Genomic DNA, 22,521 nt, shown 5'->3' with positions numbered 1-22,521 from the left:
AGTCTTTCTGGAATACATGGCAGATCAGGAGTATCCATCAATTCCTGTAACCAGGACAGGATTTTGGATGCAGTGTGGCTGCCCCTTCTTGGACTTTTTTGCCTTCACCTTACCCTTTTTACCAGTACCACTGACAGAAGCCTTCTTGGCTTTGGGTATCTTCTCTTTAGTGTCTGGCTTCTCAGTTTTTTTCACCCATCTTGCAAGATCGATGGGACTTTTTTAAAAAAGAAATTTCAAAATTTTTCTTTCTTAAGTATTTTGCAAAGGGCTGGGGAGATACCTCAGCAGCATAAGCATCTGCCTAAATATTTTGCATGAATTGTAAACAAAGTCACACATTTTATATGTTTAAAATTCAGAAATTTTAATCTGGGAGAATGTAGTTACTTAAATGTCTTTCTGGATGGGAAGGTTTATATCATTAGCTAATTGAAATGCACAAATTATTAATTCAGGGAATAATTTATTTGTACTTAAATCTTAGTCACAAACAGAAATTAAAAATAAGCTCAGACTGTTTTAGTAGTTCATATTTTGGAATGACTTTTACATTCAGCACTTTTTGAAATCATTTTGTTTTAGAATCATTGGATTTTGTCATTTTATGTATTAAATAGGCACATATTTTACACATATTTGTGCATATTACAAATTAATTTTAAAATATCTTGATAATTCTATTTCTAAAAAATCATCAATAAATGAATTCTTCCAAATTTTGATCATTTAAAGATGATATTCTGGGTTGGGGAGACAGCTGGGCAGTGTATGTGCCTGCCTGGCTTAACTAACTCAGAAGCTCTACATCCTGGGGTGTGGACATGTCCTCACCACTCTAGGAAGTTGTTTATTGTGTCAACTTGAGAAGTTTAAAAGTTCAGCTAAGTGGTTCAGCAGGGGGCCAGTGTCCTTACTTTGTGTCCATCTTCCAGCCAGTGGAAAAGGAGTGCTGGCAGATGGTGTAGGCATGGACAGACAGCCCGTCTACAGCATCAGCCAGGCAAAGAAGCTTCTTCTCCTCCCCACCCTTTGCTTGTGTTGATTTTGCTGTCTTCTGCCATTTTGAAATATTGCCCGGGTGCCCTGCCACTCTGCCTTGGAGCCAGCTGTGTACGGACTGAAACCTCCAACTGTGAGCTAAACACACCTTTTCCTTCCATAAATCTGGGCAATGACAGAAAAGTAACCAGCACAATGTGTCCCAATGCTTCTCAAATAACAGCACTCTATGCTGAGCTGTCCTTCCACCATCTAATCAAAGTAAAATTGCATACATAATTCTATTTCTTTAATTTTTAATTTATTTTTGTACTCAGAGGCTGATAACATATTATTATAAAGAAAGACTGTATATTGTTTGAGAAGACCTGGTAAATATTTTCTTTCTTATTTATGGGGGTTTCCTGGCTATTCTCCCTCTTACTTCTTCAAAAGTACTATATGATTAATTTATTTAGCTCTCAAAAACCCAAGAGATTTTTAACTGAAATTGTGTTAATTTGTAATTTAACTCATTGTAATTTGTAATTTGACATCATTGTGCTTTTAGACTTTTGACCTGAGATAAAAGTATGTGCCTACATAGTGCATGCTCCATTTGCTTCTATCTAGTCTTTGTAATTTAGCATTATTTTCCTAATTTAGCTTATAGGTTTGTTTAGCTTATAGGTCTTTGTTTGTTAGCTTTATGCCTACATATTTTATTTTCTGTTTTTCTTTCTTCCTTTTTGTTTTGTGGTGCTGGGAATAGAAAGTTTGGCCTCACAGATGCTAGGTGAGTACCGCATCCTTCTTTTGTAAATATAGTCTTGTTTTATACAGATTGTCTGATTTATATCTGTAAGTAGAAGAGCTACCTTAACTTGTTCATGCTTGTTCTTGTCATTATTTCTATCAAAAGAGTTTTATTGTAGTAATTATAATACTTATCCTTGTAGTTTCCTAAGTTATTTTAGCAGAAACTCAGGTTTACAGTTTTAATTCTTCTTTTCTAATTCTATAACTCTGAATATTTTCTCTTGTATAAAGGCATTTTTAAGTTCCAGTGGAAATAATGGGCATTTTCTTGTTTTTCAATTACAGATACACACACACACACACATTTTAAGGAAGTATCTATAATTTTTTTTTTTTTTTGGAACCAGGTATTGAGCTCAGGCCCTTGTACTTGCCATGCAAGCACTTATTCTATTGAGCTATCTCCCTGGCCCTGTAAATTCTTATATTATTTTTAGTATTTTAAATATTGTTTAAGTTTTGATAAATATTTTTCTATTGTCTACGTATACCATAGAATTTTAATTCATTGTTTTATTAATATGATTAATTATATGAAAGAAATCTTGAATTTTGACTCTTGTTTCTAGAATACGTCCCACTTGGTTAAGATTTATTATGTGTTAGAAATGTTAAATTTTTTTTTCTAAGATCTATCTATAATTTTTATATTGATATGTACATGAGAGAAATCTAAATTTTCATTTTCAAATATGTTTATTATTTGAGACAAAGTTATATTTGTCTCAAGAAATAAATTCAAGGGTGATTGTGCTCTGAAAACCTAAATTAATTTTAGTATTATCTGCTACCTTAAGACTTGATAAAATTCTCTTATGAAAATTTCTGGATAGAGTACTTTTTATTAGGAAGCTATTTTAAAATTTAAAAATCATAGTTGGACTGTGTAGGAGGTTAATATTTATACACACACACAATGTGTGTGTGTGTTTCAAAACTTACCCATTTTTGTTGGGTTTCAACAAATAGTTTCTTATTTACAATTCCTATTTTGGTTATATTTGTATTATACTTTTATAGGATAGTCTCTTTCAGTTTTTTCTCTTAGTATAAAATTATTAAATTTAATTGGTCACCTTTTCACGTCTTTTTTCATGTCCCTAAGTATTCACTAATATCTTTTGCTTCCCAGTTAATGGTGGTAAAGCAACATAAAAATTCCTTCTTAAACTTTCATGCTCTCCCTCTGAACATCTGATAATTGTGTTGCATCTATATTTTCGATAACTCTAGCATGGATCTATGTGTCACATGTCAACCACATTATTCCTTTACTTAAAACAGTCACTTCCCTTCTTTTTTTCTGAGCCAAGGTCTCCCTATGAGACTCAAGCTGGCCTTGAATGCACTTTGTAGCCCAGGCTGGTCTGGAACTAGCAACCATTCTCCTGACTCAGTCTTTCTAGTGCTGGGATTACAGGTGTGCACCACCATGCCTGACACTTCTCTTTAGTTTTAAAGGCAATGCTTACAACTAATTCATACTGTTAACTCTCTGATTGCTTTGGCTGCCAGAGGAAGGGGATCGAGATGGAGTGTGTGTGCGTGTGTGTGGGGTGGGGGGGTGAGGATGAGAGATGAAGCAAAGAAATTCAGATGCCTTAGATACACGTAGCAACTCCACACAAGGAGTATAACCATCATGTACTACAGTCCCACACAAAAATGGACTCTAGTGATGCCCATTAAACAGAAAATCCTAGTGAGCTGGTTATCTCATTATGCATGCATTTCTTCCCACCTCCCAAACTCAGTGATGCCCTACAACAGCCGTCACCCATCCGCATGCAGCAGGCTCTTCCCAGGAACACATGATGCCACATGGTTAGTGCACACTGCAGCAGTCATTTGGCACCTTGACAATTACTTCCAAGTCTCTCTGTGAAAGCCGGAAGTTAGCTAACACACTTCACTGGCACACCTGCTCCCACACAAGTTTTTCACTGTATTTTTTGAGCATGGAATTATCTCTGTTTTGGAACGGATAGAGAAAGAACTAGAGAACTAAAACCTTTCCTTCTCCAAGGTTCACTCACCTCTGTTTACTTTTATGGTCCACAGAGCCAGCTGAGAGTCTGTCTATAGGAGCCCCAAAGCCAGAGAAACTCCTTTTCTTCTTTGTTTCAATCACATCATTCTCCAAAGAAACCAGTTCATCGAGAAACAAGAGTTTTGTTGCCAGGTCGGTGGCTGATTTCTCTTCCCTAACTGTGGGTGGTGATTGTGCATCTGTCACTCCAGAATCAAAGGCCTGCAGGGGAGAGCAAGGTGATGCCAATCATTTTGACCAAAAAGGAAAAAAAAGATATATGTATCATCAGCTACAATAGGCATTTCTACCTTTACGTGAGATGACCATTGCCTAAGATCTGTGATCTGTTATGGAATGACATTTCAGAGGAAAAACCTAAACTTATTTTCAGGGGAGTGAAGAGGATGAATCACACAAAGGTAGAGTACATTCAACAGGAGACAAAAGAAAATGCCTGACTTATCTCTAAATTTTAAGGGCCAGCCAAATAGCTCAGCGAATTAAAGCGCCTGCAAGCAGGCACAAGAACTGGGTTCAATCTCTGGGCATGCCATGCCAGCCCACCCCTGGGCCAGCTGAGATGGCAATTGAGACTGGGCGTGGTGGCATGTGCCTGTAATCCCAGCTCTTGGGAGGCTGTAAACAGGTGGATCACTACGAATCTGATCTATTAGTGAGACCCTGAACACCCTGCAGACCCTTCCCTAAAATACAAAAAATAAAATTTAATAGTGATGATTCTTTCAGATCTGTCCCTGTAACACTCACATCCTTTCCTGCCATTCCCGAAGCATTTTGTGTATACCTATTTCATTAAAGCATTCATTATATTTTACCTTATACTAGATTGGCTATTTCATTTGTATCCTATATTAGTTATAAATAACGTGAAGACAGTGAATGTCTGATTAATCTTTTATTTGCTTTGTGGCTAGCCCGGAATTTTGTTCATAGTTAGAAGTCACATTTTTGATGACTATTTACTGAATAAATTCTGAAAAAAATAACAAGCTTCATTCTATTTTCCTATTTTCTGTTAACTACTTATTCATTATTTGATGGAAGCCACTAAAAATTCACCATTGATCAGATGCCATATAAACCTTAAGAGATGAACATATATGAATAAAATTCAGTTTCTGTTGGCAGCGAACTTAATATCTACATTCATGGATAAATTAATCAATATTCATGAACATCTACGGTGCATCAGAAGGATCTTGATAACTATGTTCCCAGGCAAAATTTTTGCATGTTTATTTAATACATAAATGGCTGATTTGTGCTTCACACAAGACATCTAAGCCTGAGTGTCTAATTTGTGAAGTATTTTTCCCTCCTTAGGCCCAAGTACAGCATTAAAAACCCTGCTTTATTAACAATCCGGAGTTATTCTGTAGCACTGGAAACACTGTCATTTCTAACAGACTGAAAGTATATGCTGCAGAGAAGGACATTTTCACTCTAGGAGATTGTTTGCCTTCCTCCATTTAATCCCGTTCTTCCAATTGCCATAAACTTGGCCCCAACATAGAAACTGGAAAAGGAAAAATTAGAAAACAATTCCAAGGAAGGGCAGGACACAAAACTTTAAAGGGCAGAGATCTTTGATTTCTCAGAGCATCCTCCAAAAATGTTATTCTTCTAATTAACATGCTCATTAGTACAGTTTTGTTTCTTTTCAAATATATGTTTAATCTTCAGGGGAAATATAACAGAATTCATATGAAGTTATTCTTTTACAAAATGCATTTCTGATTCTTGTTTTATGTTGTTTGAGTAGTGAGAATATATGCTTTTAATAAGATCATAATAAGACAAAGTAAATTTTCTCTGTGTGAAAATGGCCCCATATATTTTTATTTGTATTTTAATCAAGACACCAAGAAAACATTTATATGGTAATAAAATCTTTGCCTAAAGGTACTCAAAATCTGGCATGCAAACAATTTAAAATTTCACACACAGTTCTTAATGTTTATGCAACTGAATTAATTGTAGTTGAAATTATAAAAAAACTTTCCATGCTTCTCTGTTTGAAGAATACAAGTCTTTGCCAGCATTTCACGTCTCTTAACGTGTATGTAAGTAGCTTGTTCTGAATCTACTGAGAAGATCAGTAATTGTCGCTATTTGCACTTGAAGGTTTCAACCTTGACTGCTGTTGGGAATAAAAATAAAATAATAGAAAAATACCTCTGTTTTTAGGTACATATACCTGTATTTCATTATCAAATCATTCTCCTGTTTGTCAGGAACTTCCTAATACTCTAATAGAAATGGCTTATGGTTTCAAACATGAAGACATGGCCCTAGAAGCTGGGTTTATCACCTCGGTCGTTCCGTCCACTGAGAAGACTTCTCCTGAACTCCAGAGCATCAGGGTCAGAGCCAGGATGATCTGTGCACCAGGCAGTCTCCAGTCCAGCATCTGAGGGTCAGAGACAGCAGCGTTAGCCTTCATTAGTTTGAAAGATAAAGATAGAAAAATAAAAGTTCCTTAAAGCTTATTACAAGAAAATAATAAATTATTCGCTTCTTTAGGAATGTATTTATAGCAACCTGAATGATATTCAGTAGAGGCTGTCAAGCTCTCAGAACAAAATCTATAAAGATATCATTTCCATAGACCCTTAGATTGGATTTGTACAGATATAATAATAATTTAATTCAAACTAATCTAGCATATAACAAATTCAGCTCATATACCTTTACTCTTCATCTAATGCAGAGATTTCAAAGTCAAACACTTAAGTGAAAATGTATAAAATGGTCCAGATACAATGGTGAGATATGTCAGCAGACTAAGTGCCTGCTTAAGCAAGTGCAAGGACTGGGGTTTGATCCCTGGTACCACACGCTGCACCAGCCCTGCACTTGGCTGTGCTGAGGCAGGGACAGAGTCCAGTCATGGTGTTGCAGTCTGTAATCCCAGCACTGGGGAGGCTGAAAGCAGGAGGATCGCTATGAGTCCGAGCCACGTAGTGAGGCCCTATTCTAAATACATTAAAAAAAAAAAAAACCTAAAGATAATTCCAAGTGGAGGCTAAAACAGAAATATCTTAAAGATATAAAATATTATGAATTCAAAATCTCAAAACATCCTACATTCAAATGGAGAACAGCTTTATACTCTTTTCTTTTATCTCTATTTCTTTTTTAAAATGTATTCAGTACAGGGTGTTACTACACAGCTTGGACTTGGACTCATAGTGATTTTCCTGTCTCAGCCTCCCGAGCAGTGAGAATAGGTGTGTGTCACCAGGCCTGGTCTTGTCAGCTCAGCACAGCCAGGGGTGTGGCAGGCTTGGCATGTGGTGCCAGAGATCGAACCCAGGTCCTGTGCTTACCTAAACAGGCACTTAGTAAGCTGAGCTATCTTGCCGGCCCTTTTATCCATATTTCTTAAAAACGATCAAAAGAATGGCATTTCATAGAAAATTATCAAAGTTTAGTATATAAAACTTTAAAAATTCTGTATGAAAAGATACAATAAATAAAATTTAAAAACAAATTACACAATTAAATGTGTGATTATGTTGATTTTTTTAACATATATACAAAAGCAAAATTAGTACCTAGAAAAGGTAAATAAATTTCATTAATAAAATGTTTAAAAAGCCAAGGAAACATAAGCCTAAGTACTGAATGTGAATTTCACAGAAAAGGAGAGAGTTTAATGGAAAATGTTTGTTAATACATGCAACTTATAGGGTAAATATAAAGAAAAGTGATATTTTACATACATCAGATCAAGAAAAAATTAAAGTTACTATATCAACATGTCAGAATGGAACAAAAAGAAAACTGCTGAAAGTTCTAACAGAGTAAGAGATGGATCTAACTATCGGGAGGATACTGGCAATAAACAGAAATATTGAAAATGGTCAGGTCCTTTCTGTAACACATTGGTTTCACTTCTACTGTATATCTCTGGGGAACTCCTACATCTTAGGAAGGACATAGGTGTCAGCAAACTCTGAGCCTCATTTTTCTTAGTAATAAAAATTTGTAATCAATCTATTCGCTTCATTCAAGAGAGAATGCATTTATTAATGCATTTAAACTGGAGTAAAAGTAGATGACTTGGCTCTATGTACGCTTATTGTTAAAACAAGTAATTTAAATACATGTGTATCTAAATGTATGGATTTCAAAAAAATCCTTTTTTGGGGATAGGGAAGTGTTAGAACAGTACCTAAGACATAAAAGAATTTGCCTAAGCCATTCAATAAATTTTGAAGTATATATATGTAAAAATACAAGCCAATGAAACCTGATTAATGATTTGGTTGCCTCCAAGGATGGAGAAAAATAAATCAGATTATAGAGGATGATAAATGCCTAGTTTTAAATTTATAATTTTATTTTTTCCCAAAAAACATTATATGCACTTATTTTGAGTAATGAGCACCAAGGTCTGTCATTCCCAAATACCTGACTTTATACTAAAAAGACATCATCGTAACACCAGCTAAGTCTCATCTATGCTTTATATCAGGCTTGCTGGCTTTCAGCTTGCCCAATGCACCCCTCAATCCTGCACAGTCGTGAAGAGGCACTACCCTGCTGAGGGAAGACCACGGGAAAGGCTGGAGCAGAGCCAGCCTGAAGACAGCTGAGACACTGTATTCCCAGATGGCATTGTTTAGGGATGAACACTTCAGACATGTGGCAACTTTGTTGGGAAAAAGAGAATTTAGATGGTAGAGAATTTCAAGATTAAGCTTGAGTCCCATTTTGCTATATTATTATCATGATCTTGAAACACATCGTGAAGCCCACTTCAATTTCCTTTATTTATTTATTTATTTATTTATTTATTTATTTATTTATTTTTGTGGAACTAGGGATTGAACTCAGGACCCTACGCTTGGCAGGCAAGTGCTGATTCTACTGAGCTATCTCCCCAGCCCCTTCATTTTCCTTATCTGAATTTCATTTCCTTATTTCTTATTTAAGTCTCTCACAAAAAGGTGGAGTTTTGAGGTAGTTGTGTTAATTTATGCATAATCCCTTTATTTCATGTCATATTTGTAGTCTGTAAATGAAAGGACACTTATGGGGTTTTACTAAATATTTCCTTAATAACAAAATTCTTTTTCCTATCATCAAAATTTTCTTTTTGAAACTTCAAAAATTATTACTGTACTGTAATACCATAGTTCACAGGCTAGTAATAAATGTCATTAGCTAGAATAATGAATAAAAATACTTCTTACAGAGTAACATCACTACAAAGTGTGCTGATTAACACAAACTAGAGATGAAAATATTTTAGTATCATCTGTAACATTTATCGATGGAATATAACTATTTGCTTATTTGGTGTCATTACGGCATCAATTATTATTTCAGAATCTTGTCACATAATGCTGATGACTAGCTGCTTCTCTATAATCCATAGTTTTCTGGAAGGGACTAACACATTCTGTGTTTTCTTTTTGTCAAATTGATATGTAATTTGAGTTTTTCTTTAAGTACCAGAATATAACGAATCACACGATTTTAATTTAAGCAAATAAACAAATAACAGAGAAAAATGTAACAGTTATTTTCTGAAGATGCCAACCATATACTTCCTTCACCATTCTTTAGAAAGTCAGTTGTGATCATATTTTTCTCTTGATTGTGCTTGTGCTTCTTTGCCTTTCTTTCACATAAAGGAAGATATATTAAGAACATTGCTGCGTTTTAAAAAATGATCTCTTATATCTCTGTACCTTCATTTATAAAAGACCTTTCATTTAATGAAAGATAAACTACAATTGCAATATTTTTCTTCCTCATTTTTAATTATGTTAAAAATAGGTTACAAAGTGTGAATTCATCCAATTTTATAAATCTTCCCTTGTGGATTTCCTTCAACTATTTTTATATACGTTTCACTAACCAGATTTTTCTGAAATCTTGTAAAGGGCACAGGATGACGGGTGTTTATAATATTGACGATTAGTCTGAGACATATATTTTTGTGCATGGGTGTATATTGGAAAAAAAGTCATAGTGTATCATCTAACAGATAACCACATCCTGATTATTTGGATAAGGAGACTTAAAAATAAATGCGGAGTTTAAATACACACGTTTAACGGCTTAAAACCATGCTCGTCGCCAGTCGATGGAAAGGCCAAATTCCTAAATGTGGCCTCTGGTACTCGAATGCAAACAAGCACCCTGGCACCTGCCACACAAAAGACATTTGACTAACTAGTTGAAACTTGATTGCTACAAAATTAGAAGCTGAGGAAATTATAGGGAGGAAAGGAAAAGGCTCTATTTATCCCCATTTCCCTATTTTGTTGATAGTGGATAAATATAGCCCGTGACTTAAAACACTCCTTGGCCCATGCACAGTCCAGATCGCAGAAAGAAACCTCAGAGGATGTTCCCTGACTATGTGGACTTACCAAAGTGTCGCATTCTGTTTAACACATCATTCATTTTTATGGAGTAAATTCTGAATGCTACGCCTCTGGGTCGCGAGGCATTTCAACGGAAATGAGAACGGAACTTGTCCTAGAGGATTTAGTGTGTACTTCGTTCATTTTTAGGTAACGCAACTATTATGTGTTTTTACTGTTTAAATAACACTGATGAATAAACAAATGTTTGTTGGTATGTGTATTAGATCTTAAGCTTTGATTCAAAGTCTCTGGTATGTACGAAACCGTTTTATTCTGCAATAATCCTCCAAAGTGAGACTGGAGTAGTGGTGGATGGATCCAGGTGTTGAAGAGTGGAGTTTTGGCCCTTAAATTTGGAAAACAAGATATATTGTGTGTTTATTCATTTAGAACAGTCATAGGTCTTACGGACACAGAGGTGGGGAAGAGCAGGAGTCCAGAAACCCATGCAAACTTATTCAAGCCTGACTTTCATGAGAAGATTGTCAAGATGGAGAAAAATATTTCAGTTATTCGGAATTCCTGTAGCAATGAGTTATTCCAAGTGAGCTTGGAAGACAAAAAAAAAAAAAAGGATCATTTTAGAAAAAAAAAAGAGAGAGAGAAAACAACCCAGCATGAAGGAAAGTGCTAAACAGAAGCAAGGTGAACCAGTGTCTGATCTAATGCATTTTTAATGAATAAAACTTAAATTATGTGCATCAGAAGGTTGGCATTAAAGAAAAATTACTAATCAGGTGATTCGAATTTCTTTTTAATCTGAGACTTCATGACTAACATTTGTCCTGTTGATAGTTAATCAAAACATTAGAGACTCACAAGCAAATTGGGTTTTGGGGTGAATCTTGACACCATCTGGGATTTTTTTATTTTTTCTAGTACTTTGCATTGAAATATTTTAAGTAGTCCCTATTCTACCTTACCTCCCCCCACCCTCCAAAATGTAAAAGGACTTTATTAAAAATAAAATGCTAATCCATCTTTTTAAAGTTTATGTTCTCTTTCCACTTTGATTAAGACACGTATTTAAAGAGGTTTAACAGGACATGATTTTTTTAAAAATGTATTTGTTATGGGGTCTCACTATGCAGTTCAGACTCTTAGTGATCCTCCTGTCTCAGCCTTCCCAGCACTGGGTTTACAGGCATGTACCACAATGCCCAGTACTAGGAACTGAACTCGGGTCTTTAGCACTTGCCAGGAAGGTGTTTAGACCACTAATCTATCTCCCCAGCCCTAGGACATATTGTATAGGGGGCCCCGTGCTGACACCACATGTGCCTGGGATAGCAGGCTCTATGGTTCTTTCCCCAAAAATGAAGGTGGCTTTCCAGGTACACAGAGGTGGAGCAGCCCAAGGAAATCTGTAAAACAGTGAAGTTCGTCATCTCACTGTTAATCCTACTGCGTTAAGTTACAGTGACTCAGGTCTTTCTTGGCAATAGAGAAGAGTTTCATGAATAACAGCTAGCGGAGCAAAAATAATTTTAGATCAGTTTACCAGCTGATCTAAAAGTGCATGATTGACTAGTCTCTGTGCAGTTCCCTTTAATAAGTTTTTGGTGCTGGTGTTGTGGGACTTGGACTCTTCTTTGGCTGAGTTGTTTAATGATACAGTATTGAGCAAACATTTTTTTCTGGACCAATAAAAATGGGGTTATTTTTAATGGACCTCTGATATTGGTTCTGGCCTTTAAAATCAGCTGGTAAACCTGGACTTTTCCCAATGGAAGGACATATATCAAAGGTAACGATGGTGCTTGGTACAGGGTAGGTAAGAAATTTTTTTTGCTGTTCCTCACGCCAGCTGGACGCTATGTGTAAGACGGCAATTAGCTATGACATAAGTATTCTCCTGTATAATTTTAGGTATTTCTAGCTGAAAAACCAGAGCCTCTGAAGCTTCTTGTGTAAGATGCCATTTATGCTGATCGATTCTATTTTTTAAAAATGTATTTTAAGAAAGAAAAACGCTATCCATTAAATCGTCACATGATATCAAGTATAAGACACTGAAATCTCAGAAAGGTTAACTATAAGGCAGAATTGATGAAATGTGGTACATACATTTGCTTTGAAGTGTTTTCTTGGGAACTTATGTCTGTTTTTTTTAATTTCTGTACTATATATAAGTCATTAGATTTCATTCCTCTACAGTTTCAAAACAAAAATTGATAGAATAGAGGTTCCACAGGCCAGAGAATAGAGTTATATCTTCTCTTTTGGGTTCAGAGAAGGAAAGAATGCTGTGATATTAAATTTTATTGTCAGATATAAATTTTTTTCTGGCCTGCTCAGTCCACTCTGGGCGTGGGGCTGCCGAGGCATGTGGTGATGGGTATTGAACCACAGTCCCTGCACTTGCCTAAGCAGGTGCTTTAGACTGCTGAGCTATTTTGCTGGCCCCCAGATATAATTTTTTTCTATTGGGTGGAACCAGGGATTGAACTCAGGCCCTTGCACTTGCCAAGCAAGTGCTTATTCTACTGAGCAATCTCCCCGGCCCCCCCTAGATATAAATTTTTTTGAAACATAATTAATATTAATACTTCTGAAATAACCGACTGTGTCTTGCTGCCTTACATTTGAAATTAGTAGTTTGTTCATCAAAGTAAGATGATCACTTGAATGTAGTCTCAATAAACACTAACCTTGGCAGACACAAAATTAGTGGATACAAAATCAGAGATTTTCATAGTGAGAATTTTCAGACATTTGAAATCTCCACAAATATCACACACTTGGGCTGACAAGATAGCTCAATAGAGTAAACACCGGCTTAGGCAAGCACGGAGACTGGGATTTGATCTCCAGCACCACATGCCATGCTAGACCTGCCTCTGGGAGCACTGAGCTGACCACTGAGTCCGGGTGTGATGGTGCATGCCCGGAATCCCAGTGCTGGGGAGGCTGAAAGCAGGAGGACCACTACAAGTCCGGGCTATGTAGTAAGACCCAATACTAAAATACTTTAAAGGGGTCTGGGGAGATGGCTCAGTAGAATAAGCACTTGCCTGGCAAGCACAAGGGCCTGAATTCAGTCCCCAGTTCTGCAAAAAATAAAATAAAATTAAATGAAAAAATAAAATAAGATACGTTAAAAATAATAAAAATAAAAAATAAAATGAATCACACACTATACCATCTATCTATCTATCTCTCCAAAAATCTTGCCTATGAATTAATGAATATTTTAAAAATAAAAATTTCAGTCCATATGTAGGCTCTCAATAGCATCAGAAAACTACTGTCTACTAACAAACTTCAGAAAAAGAAATATTATATGATTTGTTTCAAACAAATGATTGTTTCCTTTATGTGGGGGATCCAAGATGATGTCTTATGTCACAGAAAACCCACTCCACTGTAGGCCCTTAGAAAAGAAACTGGAAATGCACGTGCAGCAGTCTCAGTGACCAAGGCTACCCAAGCACAGTTCACCGTACTGATAAATGCCTGGAGGCTACTGGCTGCCACTTTGACCACCTCTTGTGATTGTGCAGACCAAAGATAACTTGTATCAGTCTAATGATAGCTCAGTAAATGTATTATTAAAATAGTCGCACAAGTTTTTCTTATACTTTTTGGGTTTTCTGTTTGCTTGTTTGTTTTAGATACTAGAGATTGAACTCAGGACCATGTGCTTGACAGGCAAGCACTTATTCTACTGAGCTATCTCCCCGATCCCAAAAGTTTTTCTTTTACTGAAGTGTGTCTATGATTTTTGGTGGACTCCATTTCTGTGATAGTAAGGAAAAAATTCAGGATTAGATTTGAAAACTAGAAATAAATATTCTTGTTGAACTTCTTACTGGCCTGGTCGTTTTGAGTAAGACTTCAACATTCTACACTGTCTAATAAAACTTACTTCATTAATTAATTATATTTAGTTAATTAATTATATTTAACCAATTAATTTTAATTTTAATGAATTGATGAATTGACAAATAGGAGAAGTCATGACGGGCATTTTTACAGAAAATATGACAAATTTTTGAAAAAAACTGTCCACATGTATTTCACTATAGCTAAGACCTTGACCAAGGGAACTAAAGAATGGTTCATAAAACATTTTATGAATTATAAATTAATATAAATGATTGATTACACCCCCAAAATTATAGTTAGTGAGCGAAGAAAGACCATTGAAGCCAGCTTCTCACTGAAAACATGAAATTTAACTCATTTTCCAGGGATCTTGAGAACCATTCATACACACAATATGAAAAACTCATAATAAAAAAAAATCAGAGGATAAATTATAGTTTGTCCTTATACAGATAATTTCAATATTTCAATGAGTAGAAGTAGTTTAATGCAGTTTCAAGCGAGGCTGTTTGTGGTTTTGATGAGTGAAGCAACCAGATGTTTGAAAACCCAACCTCAAATTTCCTATCATTGGGTTCCCTTCTTTCTTGGGGCTGTCATTCCACAAACTTTGGAGAAACTGGCTTCGCAAACAGTAATTGAGTATAGCTGTGGCAGTCAGTACTTGGAAGCAGGGGGGAAGTTTAACAGTCTCATAATTCCAATAAAAGTTTTCAAACTGAGAAGCAGTTGAATGAACAGCAATTGAGCTAATGTTTGTAGCTTCTTAAGCTAACATATATCTCATGCATATCATCCTGTTCAAAATACAGTACAAGGGCCGGGGAGATAGCTTGGTGGAATAAGTGCTTGCCTGGCAAGCGCAAGGTCCTGCGTTCTATCCCTGGTACCGGAAAAAAAAAATCCAGTACATCTGAGCAATACTTGTGATATTTAGCAATTCATTTAACAATGTCCTTATAAATTACATGATGGTCAATATCTTTCATGTTTTGGCTATTATTCTGAAATTCAATTTTGAAAATAAAGTGCAAATTAATACTGAGAAGTTTAACATTTTCAGACTTTTTGCAAAAAAATAATGTAAGGAGAATGCTTTCTTTCCTATTTCTTTTGCTCTTCAAATGGCAGTAGTAAATTTTCCCAATTCAACAAGTCAGTTACAGGAGCCATAATAACAACTCACATTTTCAGACTCCCAGCTTCATGCTCCTTCAAGTATAACCTAATTGCATAAATAGAAAACATGTCTCCATCTCCAAAACAAATTTCAAATAAAGTAAGAAATTTTTGGATGAGTTATTCCTAATGCGATAGACACCTGCATTTTGCAGTGACTTTAAACGCAGTGCAGATCTTAGTATGCTGTGTTTCCTGAATGCTACAGATCAGGAAAAATGGTAATTTACCTGTGCATGTGTATTGCATTAGTTTATTCTTCTTGGCACTGATTTCATTCTTTCCAGATGCTGTCACTTTCCAAAAGAAAGATTCCAATAAAAGTCTAATCTGTCTGTGTAGCAGAGTTGTGTTGTGTATTTCTGAGAGAGCAGTGACGCCGCCGCGCTCACGGATGCATCTGAGCACCAGAGAGAAGTCCTGGTGGAGTCAGCACTATGCTCTGAATGTAGGAAGGAAGCAGCTTTGTGTAGTAGTTAATTGGGAGTTCGGTGCCGCTTCCATCACTCTGTGTGCTAAATCCATGTCAATGAGCTGATCTCAGTATGCAAAAGAGCAGAGACTGATGCAAGTTTTTATACTTACAGTACATATGCAGAAGTCATATCAGAGTCCTGGCATGTCCTTGAACAGGGCACGCGATCCATTTTCATTCTAGTGAAAGTGCCACATGTCTCTATTTCCTAACAATCATACTTCTGGATTTTAAGATTTCTTACTAAACAGTAATCTTAGGGCCGGCCAAAGGGCTCAGCAGATTAAAGTGCCTGCTTAGGCAGACGTAGAGGCCAGGAATTCGATCCCCAGGACTGCTGTACCGGCCCCACCCCCGGGGTGCACTGAGACAGCAATTGAGAGTGGGCGTGATAGCGTGCCCCTGTAATCCCAGCACTTGGGAGGCTGTAAACAGGAGGATCACTACGAGTCTGATCTATGCAGTGAGATCCTGTACACCCCGCCCTAAAATAAACAAAACAAAAACAAAAAACCAGTATCCTACACATAGATTTCTCAATAGCTAAACATTTTCTGATACAAGACCATGATATCCATTAATGAAAAATGACTTTGGCGTATGACTGTACACAATTATGATAAAGATTGTCGTTTGATACTAAGGCCCTCCAGTGGGAAAAAAGAATCCTTAAAACTGTATATAGAGAAACCATGAGCTCCAAATGATATCCTGGTGGGCTATAGGTAATTTTAATGTGGCATTAAAAAGGTTTTCAGAGAGTGAAATTGAATAAATGAAGTTAAATATAGGATATATAGGGCTTCAAGATGAACTGGAATACCACAGTACCTTTCACTTGTTGCTTCACTTTGTACCAAAATATAATATTTAATAGAGCCAGAGATATATAGCTCAGTGACACAAGCACCCGCCTGACAAGTACAAGGTCCTAAGTTAGCTTCCTGACACAGCAACTAAAGAATTAATAAGAATCTTACGTTTGACTTATAGTATGCAAGATGACGTAATCAAGAAAATACTACTCTCTGAACTGCAAATAAAGGAAGGAAATCATGAATCTTATAAGACGCAAGTGCGGGATGCACTTACTAGGAATTCTCCGTATGTGGGTCACAGAGTGATGTCAGTAAGTCTCTCCTGTCCTCCACATTGTTCTCTTACAGCAGTTTCTTCCTGCAGCAGCTGATCTTGCAAGAAGGACTGCATTTCCTTCAAGTGTGACTGTGGTAAATCACTTCTAAAAATCTTTTAGACGGAGTTTTACTAATTTAAAATAAATTTGTTCCCTTAATCCTCACAACAATCATGCTAGATCTAACAGAGGCAGTATTGTGCTTCTATTTTGTACCAAAGGGAGAAACCAATCATCGGAATTTTAGAACCTTCAGTTTCTGTGTCCTGGCCTTGAACATATGCTTTCCAATACTACAAAGCGAATAAGTAGAAAAACAGTTATGCAGCTGTGTAGGCCTGGATCTGTGTGCTGACCAGGCATGTCATCTTCATCAGGAAAATGGGGCAAGGATTATTTGAAGGTATCTTGAGGATTAGAAATAACATAGGGAAGGTTACTAGAACAAATCTGCGAGACAAGAAGTAATATTTGTACTATCCAGACATTGTCTTTTTTTTCTTTTTACTGGCTCAGGCTGCCTTAAGGGTGGATCTAGTGCAGCATGTGGAGCTGGGGATCAAACCGTGGTTCCCTGCACCTGACTTAGTTTGCCCAAGCAGGTGCTTTAAACAACTGAGCTAAGCCACAAGCCCCACAGGCATTGTCTTCTAATGTGACAATTCTTCTAAATACTTTTAATAATTTTTTTTAAATTTTTCTGAGAAAGTGTTATTTTTCATCCATAATTTTAAGGAACAAAATTAATTCTTAACATCTAGAAAATAAAATATAATCCAATTATTGTGTGAGGGAAAGTAATTTCACTAAAGCGAGTCCTAACTAGCAAAGGTTCATTTGATGTATTACTGTATTAGTATTGTTAGTCCTGTGAAAATATTAACATACAAATTATAGAGAATCTTCTGCTGGCTAGAAAGCAAAAGGGAAGAGAGGTCAGTGCTATTCAAACATAATTAACCTTCAAGCTTGAGTTCCATTAACCCAAGTGAATTTTTGATACCATTTTATATATAATTCTATTAAAGTACAATTTTCACATGTGTAGAGCCTTTGTGTCAAAGGAACACAGAATTTGAGAAAGGCATGGCAGTGTTGAAACCACTGAAGTTAATACCCTAAGTAGATTTGAAAAGTGACTCTTGGAGGAAATGAGGACTTGAAAGAGAGGCTCAGAGAGGAGGTAAGGAAGGTACAGAGGCTAAGAAGGCAGAGGGAGAGGAGGAGGGCTGTGGCAGGGGCACCATCCCTGGAGGGTGCAGGTGCCTTGTAGAAAGGCTTGAGCTCAGGGATGTCTGTAGAGAACAGAGGGCAACACTGAGCTGCAGCCACGTTAAGCTGACCAGGGCACTAGGTGATGGGTAACAAGTGATGCTTGTCACTGTTCCCTGCAGGTACCCTGATACCTATCTGGTGAAATCAGAGGATGAGCTTGGCTAAAAATACCTTAGAGAAGAAACATCTTCCAACCTAAGGGAGCTGGGCTGGTTAGAGGTTTCCAGAGCTAGGAGGGTGACTGAAGGTTCCTAACTTACCCCTGTAGACTCTGATATCACCAGAGTAAGGAGAAGCCTCCGGGAGGCTGGATGATCATCCCAGGGTCATACAAAGCTGTGGAAATCTGGGCTGTGGACAGAAGTCTGTTTTTCTGATTTCAAAGCTTGTGTTCTTTTGATTGCATCATCAACTCTAAGCAGAAGTGGCTCATGGGTAGGGATTGCATTAGGTAAAACAATGACAGAAAGTTAAGTAATGTCTGAAGATTAGTCCTGAGATTCTGTGATACTGAGTCCTTTTCCTGCAAAAGTGACTCACAAGAGAGCTTCTCCCAGTCGTTCTTTTGCGTGTATGCCTGCACTGTTCATTGCTTTCGTTTCTTTCAGGAAAGAATGCGGCTGAACTCTACCTCATGCTTAAGGCTTGAGAAAGCAAAGTCAGATACCTAGGGATTCTGGCAGAGACAATATTTTAGGACTTCTTGCCTTAAATTATTTTCCTTTGCGGCAAATTCAATTAATTTAACTTATCAATCAGCAATACAAATCATTAGGAATATTTTAAGATGGAAACCCTGAAGTTTGAGTTGATCCTTTAGTCCCCTAAAGATAGTTAAATCTCTCTTGTCCATGATTGATCATAGGAATCAGTTCCAAAGAAAACAAAACAAAACAAAACAAAACAAAACAACTTTGAAGGGTAGGAGGAGAAAACAAATGTCAACCTCTAGTGCTTTAACTTCTTGAGTGAAGCTTTATTACAATTCTTGGATCAGGGAGGCTTCAATGTGTAGCTACAAGGCTTTCTTTTGAAAAATGCCATACCAGAGTAGCACCAAAACAGAGACAATACAGAATGTGCCTAATGATTTTGGATAGATAATTAGCAAAGTGACAGTAGTAATTCTGTAATTTATATGCACTTTAAAATCACCAAAATCTATTTCTAAAGGAATAACTCAAAATAAATAGCAACCACATTCCTAAACCTGTTGTTTATTACAATTCAAAAGAGCAATATCTTGCATTATTCAAGCTGAGTTTATTGAGTGCAGGCTTAGATTTATAGATCAAACCTGAAACAAAACTATCTCCAACAGCTTTAAACAAATTTAGAATTTAAATTCTTAATTCAATCACTAAATAGCAAAAATACTTCTAATACTGAATAATAGACATAGTTTAAGTCTACTTCAACTAGATTTTACTACAATCTTGATATGTTTTATTTTTATAAGGATAAAACAAAGGATGCTTAAATGTATAGAATGTAGAGATTGGTTACTTAAAGCTTGTTCTTACGCTCCAATTTTAATGGAAGTGAGTACAGAAGAAAAAAAAATTCTACACAGATTATTTAAACTAGACTACTTTTGTTTATTAAATAATTTCCTGATGTTTACATCTGTGATAAAAGCAAAGTACTATCAAGTACATAAGAGAGAATCATTCTCTTAGTTTTCTTTCTTTGTTGTGAAATTTTAAGAGAGCACAAAGCAATGTAATAAATATAAAGTATCTGAGCAAACAATTAGCTCCACCTTCACTTTGAATTACATAAATATCTTGGATAATCTAATCATTTTAGAGAGGGAAAAATTATATTAATAAGCCTCATTTAATTGTAACAAAACCAAGATGTACAAAATATTTTTAAAATATGCATAAGCGAATATAATAAAGAGGGAAAAATCCCTCAGATCTTTGTATCAGTTTTTACATTTAACTTACCTTGTAATAAATGAGGAGATTCTAACTATAGAATCCTGTCTGTGTAGGTCTTCCAAAACTCAGCCTTGATGGTGAGATTTCTCTCGAAGTTTTTATAGTCTCAGTTATACATCTCTTACTCCAATCCCTGCCTTTGCTTTCTCTTACATCATTTCTACAGATTTTCCACTGCACATTTTCCCAGGGCTTTTTTCAGTCCTCTCTCTCTCTCTCTCTCTCTCTCTCTCTCTCTCTCTCTCTCTCTCTCTCTCTCTCTCCCCCTTTGTCTCCCTTTCTCCCTCCCTCCTTCTCTCCTTTGTTTCTGTCTCTCTCCTTCCCTCTCCCTCTTTCCCTCTCTCTCTGCCTTTCTTTTCTCCCTTTTCTCTCTCTCCCTCCTTCTCTCCCTCTCTCTCTTATCTCCCGTTTTCCTCTCCTATCTATCCTCATATGGCATTTAAGAGCAATGGGAGCTTAACTATGGAAAATTTCAGTATATATTTAGAATTGTATTCGGCTTCAGAGCCATCACCTCTTTCTGAGGTTTTGGTCCAGCTCTGAGTATTACAAATCATACTTGGAAAATAAATTGCCCTAAAATTTGCTAAAATCACCAGGACATTTCAAAGTGAGATTTAAAGAGTTTGTAACCCAAATTGATTTATTAGGGCCTTTTTCGGACCCTTCATTAAATGGTCATCTGCGGATGTAACGAGTCTCTCAGCCCTGGTCAGGTGCACAATGCTGTGTCAGTGAAACCCATAGCTACTTCGTAATTAATGAGCTATCCTGGGAAGCCTGTCGCTAACAAACCTATAAATATTGAGCTGTGACACACAGGCTATAAATGCAGGCTTTGTAGTCATTCTTATCTTGCTCTTGTTTTCCAGTATTTTAATTTTCTTTCAACCAAAATACGGACACCTCCTTCTGAAGGTGTCCTTTATGCTCCTTGTCTATCAACTACATATGTATACTTATGTTCATAAATTCTTGAAAGTAGACCATAACATTCAAAAGGTATATTTGATGTCATAAAATCTTTCTTGGCTCACTTGTCTGGCAGCAGTTTCCCATTTAACAGACAGAGAATCTGAGGTTGTGATAAGTGAAGTGACCCAAGGAGACCACGCAGCTAGGGGTGATGACAGAGCCCAGTGTCCAGCTCAGAGCTCCTTCATCTTGTATGCAGTCATTTGTTCATACATTTTGTCTTGCTACTTAAAAAGCTGGAAAAGAGTCCAAACTAGATCGTACCTTCGCACAAATAGAAATAAATTTGTTCCTTTTGGTTTTGCTTAAAAGCCACTTAAAATACTACTCACTAGTGTAGGAACGATTACATGGTTAATTTGGAAGGAGAGGGGAGAACTGACCAGAGAACACTGAATTGGTGGGACAGTAAAATGCTTCATTTTTATGAAAGGTTTCCAGGGATAACATATGTCTCCACAAGCTTGAAATGTGAGTAGTTGGCAGCGATAGCTTACAAGTCAAGATAAAAATATAGCCTTAGTGTGGACCCTTCTTTAGACATTACTACCATGAAACAATTATGTTCCCTGAATCCACATGATGGAAAACTCTCAATATAGATTTAATGGATGCGTCTCGATGCTACCATGGCCAACACTCTTGACGTACCTTCTCCCCTTATTTGAAACATCTCCCTTAGCATGCTGACAAGTGATATCTGCACCTGATTTATTCCACGTCTGTCCCTGCTTAGACAGTCCAAATATTCCACCCTATTTGTGGATTTTGTCGACCTCATTCAAAAGTTTGACCTAAGTGTTCAGCAGCATTAGAAATAGCAACAGTTTATTTCAGAAGCACAACCATGGTACATTTAAGCCACTTATCCAGGCTTCTGTACATTAGCCACCATTAGGCGATCTACTTGTGCATCTGCACTTGGCAGGAAAACATTCAATTGTCTTTTAAAAAGGAGAAGAAATAGGCGTATGCCAAGAATCAACCAAAGAAAGATACATTTCCGGTGATAGATGGGGAGAAACTAAGATGAAAAAGAGGAAAATATTGATGAACACTTAGTTGTCATGTTCTTATTTAATTCTCATAAAACTCCTGTCAACAAGGAATTATTCCTATGTGACAGGTGTGAAAATGGAAGTTTAAAATCTGTTAAGGGCATAGCCCAAGTCCTCCTGGCTTGAAAGGGTTGGGACCAATGTTGACATTTTCTATCTGTGTCAGTCAGGATTCTGGTGGGAAAGAAGTGGCGCATTCACACTGAGTAAAGGGAAGACAACACACACTGGGCAAAGGGTACAGGGAGCAGGAGGATAGTGAGACATAGCAATCCAGCAACAGACAGCTTCCTAGTCCTGAGGCGACAACAAGGATTCCAGGGACCCGCCGGGATCCAGGCGGAGAACGTTGTCTTGCAAAAGTGGGACCTTTTATCAAAGGACAGCTCTTGTCCAAAGCAAGATAGAGGG

At 36.7% G+C, this 22,521-nt stretch overlaps 1 protein-coding gene across 2 annotated transcripts in view; it reads right to left on the bottom strand.

Annotated features, from left to right (window-relative positions):
- The window catches only part of Ostn (osteocrin), a 49,479-nt gene extending 29,223 nt beyond the window's left edge, over positions 1-20,256 (bottom strand). For both annotated transcript variants that reach the window (XM_023700938.1, XM_004640908.2), the window contains exons 1-3: positions 20,084-20,256; positions 6,165-6,263; positions 3,837-4,051 (exon numbers count right to left, since the gene is read on the bottom strand). In XM_023700938.1, the coding sequence (XP_023556706.1) occupies positions 3,837-4,051; positions 6,165-6,263 (314 nt within the window). In that variant the 5' untranslated portion in view covers positions 20,084-20,256. The remainder of the gene's footprint in view (positions 1-3,836; positions 4,052-6,164; positions 6,264-20,083) is intronic.
- Between the last annotated feature and the right edge of the window lie 2,265 nt (positions 20,257-22,521).

The sequence above is a fragment of the Octodon degus genome, unplaced genomic scaffold (genome assembly GCF_000260255.1).
Source record: "Octodon degus isolate 3935 unplaced genomic scaffold, OctDeg1.0 scaffold00128, whole genome shotgun sequence".
Taxonomy (NCBI): Eukaryota; Metazoa; Chordata; class Mammalia; order Rodentia; family Octodontidae; genus Octodon; species Octodon degus.
The sequence above is the reverse complement of the archived record's forward strand: the minus strand, read 5'-3'. Positions and strand labels throughout refer to the sequence as shown.